The sequence below is a fragment of the Solanum stenotomum genome, chromosome 2 (assembly GCF_019186545.1).
Source record: "Solanum stenotomum isolate F172 chromosome 2, ASM1918654v1, whole genome shotgun sequence".
Taxonomy (NCBI): Eukaryota; Viridiplantae; Streptophyta; class Magnoliopsida; order Solanales; family Solanaceae; genus Solanum; species Solanum stenotomum.
The window spans coordinates 25,737,837-25,752,079 of NC_064283.1; the positions used below are offsets into that span (position 1 = coordinate 25,737,837).

Sequence of the window (14,243 nt, forward strand, 5' to 3'; positions counted from 1 at the left end):
ATTGTTGCAAGTCAATTTACTTGATGATGCAAAAAATATATAAACTAACAACACACAAATTTTAAATTTCGAGAATGAAAGATTCATTTTCTATCCATATCCTTATATTTTTAGGTAACTTTGATCTTCTTGTCGTAGCCAAGACATGACCAAATTAATTTTTTTTTATTGGTTCAATCAGTTTCTTAACAAAAATTGATTGAAGGATGATTCTTGTTATTTTTTAGATAGTATAAGAATATTTTGTGCTCACTTAGATAATATAAATATGTACATTAGATTTGAAGAAGAATGATTTTAGCCAATAACTCAAAAGTTGTTTGACATTCATTGCCCTAGTAGCTCGATAACTATATAGGCCCTAAAACACGAGTGAATGTATTATTGTTGGAAGGTATAGATCCCCAGTCCTCTCGGTGCTGCGTTGAAACCCATTATGCTTGCTGACATCTTTCAAGGTCGGCATTGTCAAACCCCCATTTCCCCTTTTCCCCACCCACCTGTTTCATTTTCCTCTTTTCCTTTCCTCAAACACTCTCACTTCAATTCAATCATTAGCCTCACAAAGGATAAAGATCCATTGATTAACTATGGTGGTTTGGACCCGTGCAGTGGTAAGAACATGGCGATGTAGACCCACCAATTTTAGCAGGGCTTTTTCTGAAAAATTACCTACACCGGAAGCTAAGGGAAGAAATGTTCAGTGGGTATTCCTGGGTTGCCCTGGTGTCGGAAAAGGGACCTATGCAGCTCGACTTTCTAAGCTTCTTGGCGTACCCCACATAGCTACTGGTGATCTCGTCCGTCAACAACTATCCTCTCATGGACCTCTTGCCTTAAAGGTCTGTTCTTCTTTTTCTTTCTGAATAATTTCGGGTTTCTATTAAATTATATCTATCTGTGAAATTCATGTGATCTTTTGCCTAGTTCCCTCGGATTTCCATATGTTTGGTAAAATCTTGATAATGTGTACTCCAGGTAATTCTGGGGGTTCTATTAAAATCTCCGTATCTTTGAAATTTATGTGATGGAACGGTAAAGTTCCCATCTTTTAATATAAGGACCATGATGCACTTAAAAGGATTCCAAAGGACTGACCAAATAAGGGCTAAGTTGGATATTTGCTGGTTACCCTTGTCCTTTGATTCGTTAGACTGGAAACTTTCTTAAATACAGTTTAATACAAATGCTCTCTCTGTCTTGCCAAATGATGTTCATGGAAGATTTGGCTGAAGTTTTTATATTTTTTCCTCTTTTAGGATAGTTTGGTAGAAATATTTAATTCTTTTCTCCCTCCTCCCCTGCTACCCCCTAAGTTGCTCGGACTCTTCACTTTTGGTGCCGCACCTGTGTCGACACGACATGGGTGTGGGTGTGGGATCCGTGTCCGATTTGGCCAACCAATTTTGGGTACTTTGACCAAAATCGATGGGAAACTCTGGACAGTTTTAATGATTTTTGTAATCAATACCATAGCTAAGGTGAAATTGAAGAAAATGCAAATACCTTTTATGTAGAAATTTATGTCACTCTTTTTCCTTTAATCTTCTTCGAGGATTCTCCTCAAGTTCTCCACATAATATCTCATAATTTAGGTTTTATAACTCTATTTCTAGATATTTTAATTATTTTTAGGCGAACCCCGGCACCCGTATCCATACATGGATCCATATCCCCGAATCTTAAAAATTAGATCATGAAAGATCTGGCCTCTAGATCCGCACCCGTATCGGACACCCGCACCCGAGTCCGAGCAACTTAGTCCGCCCCAATGTTTTTGTATGTGACTTACTCTAGAAAGTTTGATATAATTTCAAGCTCACTCAAATTGTAAGTTAAAAGTTGCTTTATGTAATAATAGTACCCATGAGCCAATGAAAATGTTGCAACAACTCTTATGGCATCTTATAAAGTTATGCAATAACTAAATAATAGGGAAAGTATTTGTAAGTATGCTTGTATTAGTGGTGTGAGAGATACATTTGTCAATGTTGTGAGAAATAAATATGGTATTCTCACTTTTAGATGTATATATTAGGTCTTTTACCATATAAAGAGATTTTCTTTCTTAAAAGTCAATGTAAGCTTATTTCAATGACTTTAAGATTGATTTTCCTGACTTTGGACAAGGCAACCAGTTTAGGAGTATGTTTAAAAAAGGATTATCATTTGGAAAGTTCTTAACGTTCACATAGTTAATACTTTTGTATCTTATTTGGACAATAAATGAAAACCAGAAAAATCTTTTTGTCTGGATATCTTGTTGCTTTCACATGTTCTCCTGAAAAAAAATTACCAGTACTACAATAACAATTATGATGATTCAACCCTAAACTAGTAGGATGTGAGGCGTGACTTGGTTCCCTTTTTTTCCCTTCATATATAGGAGACATAACTTGGTTCTATTCTTTCTTTTGGGTCCATTATTTCATTGCTCAGTAAATTTTATTTTAAAGTACCTAGTAATTTTCCAAGAATAGAGATTCTCTAAATTTCAAGTATCACACTTGTTCCTACACCAAAATATAAATTTTAACCAAACTAAAAAAGCGTATTGGCAGACACTGGACCAAAGGTAAGTACCAATAACCAGTTAATCTTAATTCCAACTAGTTGGTATTGCCTATATGGATCTTTGCTTCCATTGTATATGCTCTTTAACAAAACCACATATTTGAAGAGATTGAAGGTATTTCGAGACAACTTTGTTCCATGTGGGATAGCTCGACTTTCTGTAATGCCTTCAATCATCATAGTGTTACACTAACAATCAGTGCAATTTGAAGTACATAGGACATGATTTGAGCATCATGTGTTCTTCTCTCGTTATCTCCTCTATATGTGCTACTTGCATCTTTGTCAGATATGATTATTTCTAATATCATTTATCCATCCATCTTAATTTCTATTAAATATTTATGTGTTCATATTTCTGCTTTAGTGCCTTCTGAATTGTATTGTAATAAAATAATTGTTTCTTTGATAAGTTGAAGAAAAGTCTAAATCTTAAGCTTAGATGTGAAAATCTGAATTTGTATTTATCAACTTTGTTGATTATGCTCTTTATTTACTCCACTGTGCCTTTTTTCCCCCTAAAGTCGTTCTACTAATTTCTTTTCTGAACTTATTTTGTGCCTTCTGTTGCAGCTTGTAGATATTGTTAGTCAAGGGCAATTAATTTCAGACGAAATTGTAATAGATTTGCTATCTAAGCGTCTTGAAGCTGGAGAAGCGAAGGGTGAAATAGGATTTATTCTTGATGGATTTCCTCGAACTATACGGCAGGCGGTAAGCAGTTGTTTGTATAATGGATTTCCTGTGTCTAGATTGATTATTGTGCTTCTGAATAAATACTTCCCCAGTTTTTTCTAGGTAATAGCTTACTAATCTAAAGGAAATCCGTACATATAAATATGCATACACACACACATATCTGTATACATGTGCTATTATCATGTTTCTTACATGTGTGTATTATTTAATTTGACGGTTGCACCTGTTGACTGGGACTTAATCTTGTGTATCTATGTACTTTAATAGGCCAATATTTTCTTTCACAGTCTGGCATCTGGCACACAGAGGCTTGCTATGGATATAACTTAGCAAGATAATTTATTAACGTTCTAATATCAGTACTTGAGGACTGTTTCACAACTAGCGAGGATGCATTACTATAACAGGTTAATGGTTTTGGGCTTATGGCTGGACCTGCAATTGGAATGCCGCTTGCTCAAGAAAAGTTGAATATGCTGTTGAACGAAATGAATGAATAAAGTACAAAAAATTGAAATCAACAGCAAAGCCCGATATGATTCTCTCAATAGACTGTGCGGTCTGAGAATTAAGCTCTTAGTTGAGGTGATTAGATCCTAACTAGAGTAGGTAATACTTCATCTTACATGAGATACATTTTATTTGTATGTTACGTCAAAGTTTCTGCAAAGAGCAAAACTCTGAACTGCATAATACGTTCATCAGATATATTAGCCAATTCTTATGTTCATATGTAGATAAGGGAAAATGTCTGAGCTAATAAGAGCAAATATCTGGCCTATGTGTGTCATATTAGTTGTTTCTTGATTTCTTCTAGTGACACCTGTTAATTGGGAGAGACCTTGTGAAACATTGACCAAGGTTAACTAGTCTTCAACTTTTTACAAATTAGTTTCAAAATTTGTGGCATGTTTGAACAGCCATGTACATCATCTTATATGTTCTCTTCAATTGCTACTAGAAACATTTTGATATTGCTTTTTTTTTTTTTTGTATGTCAATGCAAGTAATGGCCTTGAAAGTTCTAAATTATGTCCTCGCTAGGTTTTTCATAACTGGGTAGTCTTTACTTTTTTTTTTTTTTTTTTATAACTGAAAATCCGTCCATAACCCGTCCTTTGGACCAATCACAGCCTTCTAAACTCGGTGGATAATGAACTGGGTAGTCTTTACTGACATTAGACTTTCCTCAGATGTACCTTGTTAAAAGGCTTTACTTAGCTCTCAGATATCATCCACAATTGCCTCTACTTAATTGAGCATCATGCACATGCTTTGATTGTTTGACTGGCATAAAGTGTTGTGTCGCTACTCCTCTATGAGCATAAGCTGGAAATTTTGCTAACAGTTATAAAATAATAGTTTATATCCTGTCCTAGAGAACTGTCTCCTGGTAATAAGGATGGAATTTACAATGTTAAGGATACATTCTAATTCTCTTCGATAGTTAGCAATTTCAAAAAGATAAAATTATAGTCTTTGAGGCATGGGTTTATTATCTGCTTCTCTACCTTTATATGACTAGTATGAGAGCACAGGCAAAGTACAATCTAAGAACTAAATGCCCTTGCTTTGGTAGTTATGGACAACAGGACAAGGAGAAATATTTGAATATCACCTTGTTATCAATGTTAACTAGTATGGGAGCTTTTTTCTTGGGTTTTAGCTGTAATGGCCATACAATTGTGGATACTTCAGTTTCAAAAGGCTCATGTGATGTATTTCAACGTATTGTGTTAGTGATTTTAACAGTCACAACTTTAGGGTTTTCTTGGACTGTTGGGTCTGTTATATGTTCCTCTGTTTTAATTAGAAGCTTAACTTCTTTATTTGGTAGACTCTTTCTATTGGTTCTTAATCAATATTTTGTTTGTGGATTGCTTTATGTGATATTATGTTTTCTGTATTATTGATTGCTGCACAAATCGTTCGTGGGATTAGACCAATTTCTAAATTTGTGGAAGCTGCCAATAATGGCAGGGGATCAATTTATCAAAAGTTAGAAAAATGAACTATTAGAGGATGTAGTCAACTTCCTGCCTAATGTAGGATTGCAAATCTTGTAACCTATATCAAAAAATGTAGCTCCCCTTCAAAAACATACAGCATGTGCATCTATCAGTTGCTCCTATAAGTAGTCTAAAACATCAAAAATGTCTTCTGTTTGAGCTATTAGTTTCTGTTTACATCAAAAATAAAAAAGCGAGACAGATCATCTTAAAGCCCTGTAAGTTGCTCTGCTTGTCTTCAAAACATCTCCTGTTCCTTTCCTCCCAGACTAACCACCAAATGCAAGCAGAGACAATTTTCCATCTCTCTTCTTTCTTTGCTGCATTCCTCACCTTGTTCCAGCAGTTAATGTTCCTTGGCTTCACCCATTCAATCTTCCTCAGACTTATGAGCACTCTCCACAACTGATCTGTCCACATACAATGTAAAAAGAACTTGTTGATTGTCCCAAGGCCTATTCTCTACACAGGAAGCATCTAGAACAGAGGTGAAATCCCCTCTTGTTCAGGTTCTCACGGGTCAGTGCTGCTTCTTTAGCTTAAATCCATGTAAAACAGTTCACTTAATAAGGAATCTTTGATTTCCAAATCATCTTCCTTGGTGAATCCTCCTCCTGAACCTCTGTTCAATTTAGATCCTTATATGCTGAATCAACTGAGAAAATACCTGTGCTGCCCTTCTGCCACTCCAGTCTATCCCCTTCCTCTACTAGATCAGGGTGAAGTTGTTGCAGGGGGTGTTCCCAATCCATTTATCATTCCAAAATGGGACCTTCAGTCCATTTCCAACCTTGAACCTGATTCTGGATTGTATTAATGGCCGCAGGTTCCTAATTGCTCTCCACTCGTTGCATTCATATGGTATTGTTATCATGTTGTCATCCAGTTATCATCCGCTCCATATTTAGCTACGATAACCTTCCACAGCATGTCTTCACAAGATGTAAACTTCCATAGCCACTTCATCCTAAATTTTGATTCTGCTTCTTTGAGTTTCTGATTCCTGTTCTTCCTACTTCCTTGCACATGTTAACTCTACCCATTTCACCAGCTGGAACTTTTTCTTGTCTTCACTACTTCACAAGAAATTTCTTCTCACTGCATCCAGTCTCTTGATCACACTAGCAGGGATGGGAAAAATGGACATCACGTAGGAGGGAATCACATCCAGTACTCTGTTATGAGAGTCAACCTACCTTCCCTGGAAAAATATTGACTCTTCCAATTTGTTAGCTTCCTTTTACATTTTTCCACCACTCCATTCCATATCCCGTTTGATTTTCTTTTGGCACCAAAGGCATGCCAAGGTATATGGTTGAAAGTTCCTCTATTCTACACCTAATATCTCTGCCAGATACCCAATTGTGCTACAATGGGGTAGATGAAACTCTTTCCCCAGTTAATATAGAGTCTAGGCACTTCCTTCTCAAAAAAAAAATAGAGTCTAGGCACTTCAAAAGTGATGAGTGTCACTGTCAGCATCAGAATTTGTTCGTCCTCTGCTTCATGAAAAACTCAAGTGTCATCTGCATACTGCAGATGTGTTATCTCTTGACTGTCTTCCTCACCTGCATGGAATCCCCTTATCCATCCCCTCAGTTTTGCTGTGTTTAGCATGTTTTTCATTTTTTTTTTTTTTTGATGACAAGGGAAACCTGCAGCCGCTACCCTTTGGGTGCGCACAGGGTAAAACCCCCGCTCCTAAGCAATAGCTCGCAAACCACATAGGAGAGGTAACCCGCACTAGGCATGCCTTGTGCGACGAGCTCGACCCAGAAGGCAAACCCCTTGCTTTCTTTTTTCATTCTTTCTATTGCTAAAATAAACAGGAAAGGAGAGAGGGGATCCCCCTGCCTTAGTCCCTTCTGAGAAGGAAAAGAAACCATTTGGAGTCCTGTTGATTAAAACTGAGAATATCACTGTGCTGTTGCAATGTTTAGTCCACACAATCCATCTTGTGCCAAACCCCATTCTTTGAAGCATATGGATGAGGGACTTCCAATTCAAGTGATCATATGTTTTCTGGATATGTAGTTTGAATAAGAAACCTTGATTTAGGCTTCTTTGTCTGTTTTCCCCACACTCAGTGACAATTAAGATTGCATCCATGATCTTCCTCCCAATGTTAAGGATTTTACATTTTTGTTTAACCCTACTCCTTTTCTTCAAAAAGTTAATATGAAAGGAAGTAAGGAACATGAGTATCCTCTTTCCCCCAAGGGTAGGGAGAAACTGTTGGTAACATTAAAGCTGATATCCCTTAGTTGTGTATCCCAAGGAGAAGATCATCATGCTCTCCTGATGATTGTTTTTTGGTTGATGCACAAAGTTTGAATCGATTATCTGAAGGGCAAAAGTTGAACATTGATGAAGATTAATGTAATAATTTACTGAAACTTCAGGAGGCTGTAAAGTAGAGGTACGGCCAGTTATCTTTTGGCAATGCTTTATGCAAAGTCAGGACATTGATGTCTTCAGTCTTCACTAGTGAAATAAGGTTTCCTGTACTAGGGTCTAGGGCTGCTTGCTGGAGTGTCTCCACCAGTTTAGAGGATCATCTTTGTTTCCCTTGTTCTTGGGACCAAAAGTTTCCAACACAAGCATTCCCCTGTCTTTCTTTCCCAGCTATGTCTCTTCTATTGCTTGCTTTCTCCCTCCGGCGTAGTAAAAGTCTGTTTCATGTGGTGTCATGGACCTGTATGACTTCTCAACCTCTTCTACTTTTTGATACTACGATGTGGACCCTTGCTCCCCGAATTTCTGTTATTTTTGTCTGAGGTTGGTCAGGTCTTATCTTTTGTTGCCATCAGAATAACTGATATGATTGCCAAGTTCTGGTAACAAATTAGAATCCAAGAGCAAACACTGAAACTTATGGTCTAGTGTTTGAAGGCTAAATTATTAATATATTTTGGACTTTGGTGGGTTCACCTTACTCTCTGTTGTATAACATTTTGTTTTTCTGCCGAGCAATACTTTTACTATAATTGAAACTCTCTGCAGCCCTTGGTTCCTATATTTGGAATTTTATTTCCCCTATAATTGGATCTAGAGATGAAACAGATCTGATATGTGTACAGGTCCAAGCAATGAATTATCAACAGTGTAAGTACTGCTCTCTGATAGTGGCTAAGCTGCTTTGTGCACTGAAATTAATCAATTTTTCTCCTTCTTTAACTAGATAGACGACATTTTCTCTGATCCTATTATATGTGTTATTTGGTTATTTAGGAAATCTTAGAGGGAGTGACAGACATTGACTTAGTGATTAATCTGAAGCTTCGGGAAGATGCGTTGATCGCCAAGTGCTTAGGAAGAAGGACTTGTAGCGAGTGTGGAGGCAATTATAATGTTGCGTGCATTGATATGAAAGGTGATGATGGCGAAACTAGAATGTACATGCCTCCCCTTCTCCCCCCTCCGCATTGTGAAACCAAACTTATTACACGGTCTGATGACACTGAAAATGTTGTGAAGGAACGCCTCCGCATCTACCATGAAACAGTATGATCTACTTCTCTCTTATTTATTATTTCTCGCTTTGTGCAAGTATTCTCTTCATGTACTTGACTGGTGAATATACCCATTCCTACATTACAACTTCTTCACACTTCCGTAGACAACAAAAATCTGTTCCATTCACAACTCAAGAAATAATAATTCTGAGCACTTATGATGTGTTTTACAAGCAGATCATCGAATCATTTACTCAAATTTTATGTTTTCTTGTAGTACGTCAAATCGGAAGATAATCACTGTTTTTGACATCTGTATACAGTCAAAAGTGGCATTGAGATACTCTATAACCCTTAGTTTTTTTTTCCTCCTGTCCTTTATTTAGCCGGTCTCGACTAGTTTGGGGTTGAAGTATAGTTGATTGGTTGGATTGCGCTGGAGCTGCTATTGCATGTGATCCTTTCAAAGTGTCCTCTTTTGTCAATATGTGCATTTCTTTTGTGCAGTGGTTACTAACCTATTGTTGTATTTCCTGTAACTGTGTTTTTTTCTCCCCAGACCCCAGATCCTCATTTGTTTTAGGACAAGATGGTACAAACTTAATTCTCAGTTAGCTACTGTGGTACATCCACATTCGTAATTTACTTTTCTAAATGCTTGCCCACAAAGATAGGGGTAAAGTGTCCGTACATCCTACCTTCTCCAGAGTTGCACTAGGTATGTTATTGTAACATACTAACTGCTTATGTTGTTCCTGTAGAGCAAACCAGTAGAAGACTTTTACCGCAAGCGGGAGAAGCTGTTGGAGTTTGATCTCCCTGGAGGAATTCCAGAGTCTTGGCCAAAGTTACTTCAGGCTTTGAATATCTACGACGACGAGGATAAGAAATCTGCAGCAGCATGATAACTGATTACTTGTCTTGTCGGTATGTTCACTATTGTTGTAGGTTCATTCTTTGCATACATGTTGGACATGCGCGAGCATCTATTCGATTTAAAAAGCACGATAATGGGACTCCCTACCCCTTTCTCTTCTCTCCCTCACTATTGTATTATATAAATAATGCTAAGGCAACTATAACAATTGTATGGAGTATTTCTTGTCCATGTTTGTTCATAGAGGTCCGCAAACCATGTGATTTCATTAAATATTTTGATGATATAGTCGGGGAAATGTTATTGAGTTCTAATTACATAGTTTGGTATGTTCATATGCTTAAATAATCAGTTGGTTAGTAGGAAATTGAGTCTAATTAGGATAGAGTAGTTACACACTAATTCTAAGGTGAGGTGAGAATTGCCGGTAATTACATGTGTAATTATAAGGCTACTTTTAATTATTATTTTTTTCTTTTTATTTGTTTTTTGTTTCTATTAATTTAATAACTTTCTTATTTTTATTTTTTAAAGTATGTTTTTCATTTTTATATTTATCTTTCATTTTTTCCCGCATTTTTCAGCCTTTTACTTCTTGTGATTCCATGTAATTGCTTGTATTTGTTTTCTTATTTTACTTTTATTTTCTCCATTTAGCACAACTGTGTTGATATTCTAGTTTTTTTTTTTTTTTTTAATTCTGGAATTTCATTGTTGAATGAGTGTTATTGACTCATGTTTTCTTTTCTTTTGAATTATATTTGATTAAGTTAAATTGAAACTTATTTTATGTTTTGATGGAATTTGATAAAGAGTATTATGTTAATTTTTGATTTTTTTTTAATTTGTTATATTTCCAGTTGCAATTTATTTATTTTGATAGTATTGACTTGTTATTTCACATTCATGTCATTCATTTTTCAAATAGAATTGATAGATTATTTTTGTCAAGCATTTGAATAATTTTATGACATTATGATGACGACAACAACATACTCGGTGTAATTTTATAAATAGAAAAAAAAGAAGGGAAAATTACACAACAAGGCAAACATGTGATATGCATTTACGATAAACCACTGTGGTTTAAAAAATTACATTTCATAGCTATATGTAGGGTCCTATAGCTAATTTCTCTCTCTCTCTCTCCCAAAAAACATTCCACATAAATGACAATTGTATTTTGTATTATGTATTAAATGTATTTGTATTCCATATCAATTGTATTTTGTATTATGTATCAGTTGTGTACTATTCTGTATAAATTGTATTAAGACAATTTGTATCCTACCAATTGTGTTCATTAATACGATTGATACAATTATATTCGATATATGATACAACTCAATTATATTCAGACAATAATATTTGTATTTTTATATCCATTGTATTCGTGATACAACAAATATAAATGTATTCATCCCTCTCTCGATCTGGCTCGCCTCTCTCCTCCTAATATGTAGCTAAATACATTAGTTTTTTTAAACAATTACATTCATTTTGATACAAATCATTTGTATTCGTGGTACAATTTGATACAACGAATACAATAGGCAATCAACCACTCTCTTTTCTCTTCCAGATCTCACTGCTTCTCTCCTCCCTCTCCTAGTCTCGCTTGCCTCTCTCCTCCCCTAAACTTTACCTGCACAATCCAAAAGCCAAGATAAATAATTGAGGAAATTAAGCCTCTTTAAGCAATTAAATCAAGTTAGTTCTATTATTTATTCATAATGTTAGGAAGGCTTTAATACACAAAACATGTTAAATATCTAAAATATTCTTATAGCTGCTAAGTAAACTCCAAGGACAGATAATAATTGTTGTGACAATTTTATTTTGTGTGATTATCAAAGTTCAACTCTCCCTCTAATATATTAGTACAAAATTTCCCTGATTTCTATAAATCTTTTTTTTTTTTATGAAAAATGATATATTATATTATATATTAATATGCATCATGACAAGATAGCGACATCATGCTGCTAGTTAGGGGTGTACATAAGTTGGTTTGATTTGTTTTTTCATTAAAAAAACATAAATCAATTATGTCGATTTATTAAATTTAAAAATCAGATCAAATCACGCAAAATTGGTTTTTTCGGTTTTGATTTTAATCGGTTCTTTCGATTATTTTTGGTTTTTCGGTTTTTTACAACTATACGGTGTTTGAAAAAGAGATCAAATATATTCACTTACTTGTGTGATAAGTTAAATTTAAGAAATGTTAAATGAATAGAAATTTTCGTAAAGACGGTAAAATTCACATGAGTACAAATTATTATTTTTTGAAATGTCAACGTTCATTATGTTAAATTAATAAGATTAAAGGATACGATCAAATTGAATATAAAACGAAATATTTACAAAGTAAATTGTTAATTTCGAATTTGAAAAACTATAACAATATAATTGTAACTTCGGATCTTAATACAAAATAAAATATTTACAAATTTTACAAGCCCAAATTTGAAATAAAATACATAAACATTGAAAACTATAAACTAACTAAAAATATATTAACAAAGTAGGTTATAAATAAAATAAAATTATATATAATATTTACAAAATTTACAAGACCAAATTTGAAATAAAATATATAAACATTGAAAACTATAAACTAACTAAAAATATATTAACAAAATAGATTATAAATAATATTTTTTATCTATAAATAAAATAAAATTATATATATAATATTTACAAAACTTTACAAGGCCAAATTTAAAATAAAATATATAAACATTGAAAGCTATAAACTAACTAAAAATATATTAACAAAGTAGATTATAAATAATATTTTTTATCTATAAATAAAATAAAATTATATATATAATATTTACAAAACTTTACAAGGCCAAATTTAAAATAAAATATATAAACATTGAAAGCTATAAACTAACTAAAAATATATTAACAAAGTAGATTATAAATAATATTTTTTATCTATAAATAAAATAAAATTATATATATAAATATATATATATATATATATATATATATATATTATGACGGTTTGATTTAGGTTCGGTTTGACTTTTTTCTTTTAATACCAAATCAAACCAAGAGTTGTTGATTTTTTTTTTCAACCACCAAATCAATCAAACCAAACCACAAATCGTTTTTTTTTTCGATTTAATTTGATTCGTCGATTTAATTTAACTTTACGGTTTAATTTGTACACCCCTACTGCTAGTACTACTCAAGGCAGGGGATTCTACTACATAGTAGGTACTACAATTTTCGTTAGTAGTAGTCGGCATTTTTAGTCATACAAAAAGAATTCCTTCTTACCATTGAAACAATATTTTATCTATCTACACTCATCATGTGTTTTTTCTATGGAAGAGATGACAAAAATATAAACTCTTCCTCCAACATTTTGTGGTGCTAGATTTTATGGTATTTAATTTTTGTTAGATTTTGTGCTTTATAGCTTTATATACTAGAAATATTTGTTGAATTATGAGAGATACATCTATACCAAATGAAATATCATAAAACACACTTCAAACTATGATAATTTTTGTGATATACAATAATTTCCAACAATACTTTGTTATACATTAAGGACCGAAATCAAGCATTATATATTAAGGACCAATTTGGTCATTTCCTTTTTTTAAGGCTGTCAATAATTCAGCGATAAAATTAATACTTTACATCGAGTTTAGGAATGTTTTCATTACTTCTTTCATTCGATGGGTGAAGTTTGAAATGAATCAAAAGAATATATATAACTGGTCTGGTTAGATCATTGCTTGGTACAGATGGAAGTGGCATATTTTCTATCTTGTCAAGGTACAAGTCGTGGTCCATCACGTGAAATATCCAAAAGCAACCAGAGAATTTAGATGCTACAATATCTACCCTAACCAATGTGGTGTAATTTTTAGGTTCTAGGGGACCATAACACTAGATATCTTGTTAAAAGATGGAATATTACCACTTTTTGTAGGAACTCAGGTTGAGAAGTACTAAAACTGAGCCATAAAACATGCTCAAAAGATGCACCTACCTTTTGGTTTTCACAACATTATGCTATATGGGGAGATGCCATAAAAAAATCTCAGTCTCACTTAGTTGACATGACGTATTATATTAAAAGTGTTTTTGTATTTTTTTTCATGCTCATTTGACCAAAAAAAATTTGAAATCTATTTTTTTCTAAGAAAATAAGTTTCTTCAAAAATTGAGTAAAATTATTATATTTTTTCCTATTAATTATCTATTGGATTAATCATGTTTCAATTGGAGTATTATTTTGTATAAGAAATTTGTAGAAAAAATATCCAAGCACTCGACTATTTCATTGAATACCTTCCCCTGCTCTACTTATTAATCATACAGAAAGATGAAGCCCAAACTATTATGTATTTGTATAGTTTAAAAAAATCTCATAGTGTTAACAGCTAATTACATTCTATCCCTACTCTTTTTCAAATTACAAAAATTCCTTAAAATTTAAGAATTTCGGATACACCACTCAACGTCCCGATACATCGTGTTTCGATTTTGATTGCGGATACATCGCTCAACGTCCTGATACATCACATCCCGATACACTACCTTTGTTGATACAAGACACACCTGTGTCGATACATTACGCAAGAATGATGTATCCGAGAG

The 14,243-nt window shown here is 33.7% G+C and overlaps 1 protein-coding gene across 1 annotated transcript; it reads left to right on the forward strand.

Annotated features, from left to right (window-relative positions):
• The first annotated feature begins 382 nt into the window (after nt 1-382).
• LOC125855346 (probable adenylate kinase 6, chloroplastic) lies at nt 383-9,955 on the forward strand. The gene is made up of 4 exons (XM_049535063.1): nt 383-842; nt 3,148-3,288; nt 8,514-8,786; nt 9,499-9,955. Exons 1-4 carry the CDS (start codon nt 591-593, stop codon nt 9,640-9,642), a joined length of 810 nt encoding a protein of 269 aa, XP_049391020.1. The 5' UTR covers nt 383-590; the 3' UTR covers nt 9,643-9,955.
• Nucleotides 9,956-14,243: the final 4,288 nt, after the last annotated feature.

Bases quoted from the DNA above. Each gene is read 5' to 3' on its own strand.
- LOC125855346 (XM_049535063.1), top strand. From the start codon at position 591: ATGGTGGTTTGGACCCGTGCAGTGGTAAGAACATGGCGATGTAGACCC. The intron at 3,289-8,513 runs GTAAGCAGTTGT...TTGGTTATTTAG, and splicing joins CTCGAACTATACGGCAGGCG to GAAATCTTAGAGGGAGTGAC. The intron at 8,787-9,498 runs GTATGATCTACT...TTGTTCCTGTAG, and splicing joins TCCGCATCTACCATGAAACA to AGCAAACCAGTAGAAGACTT.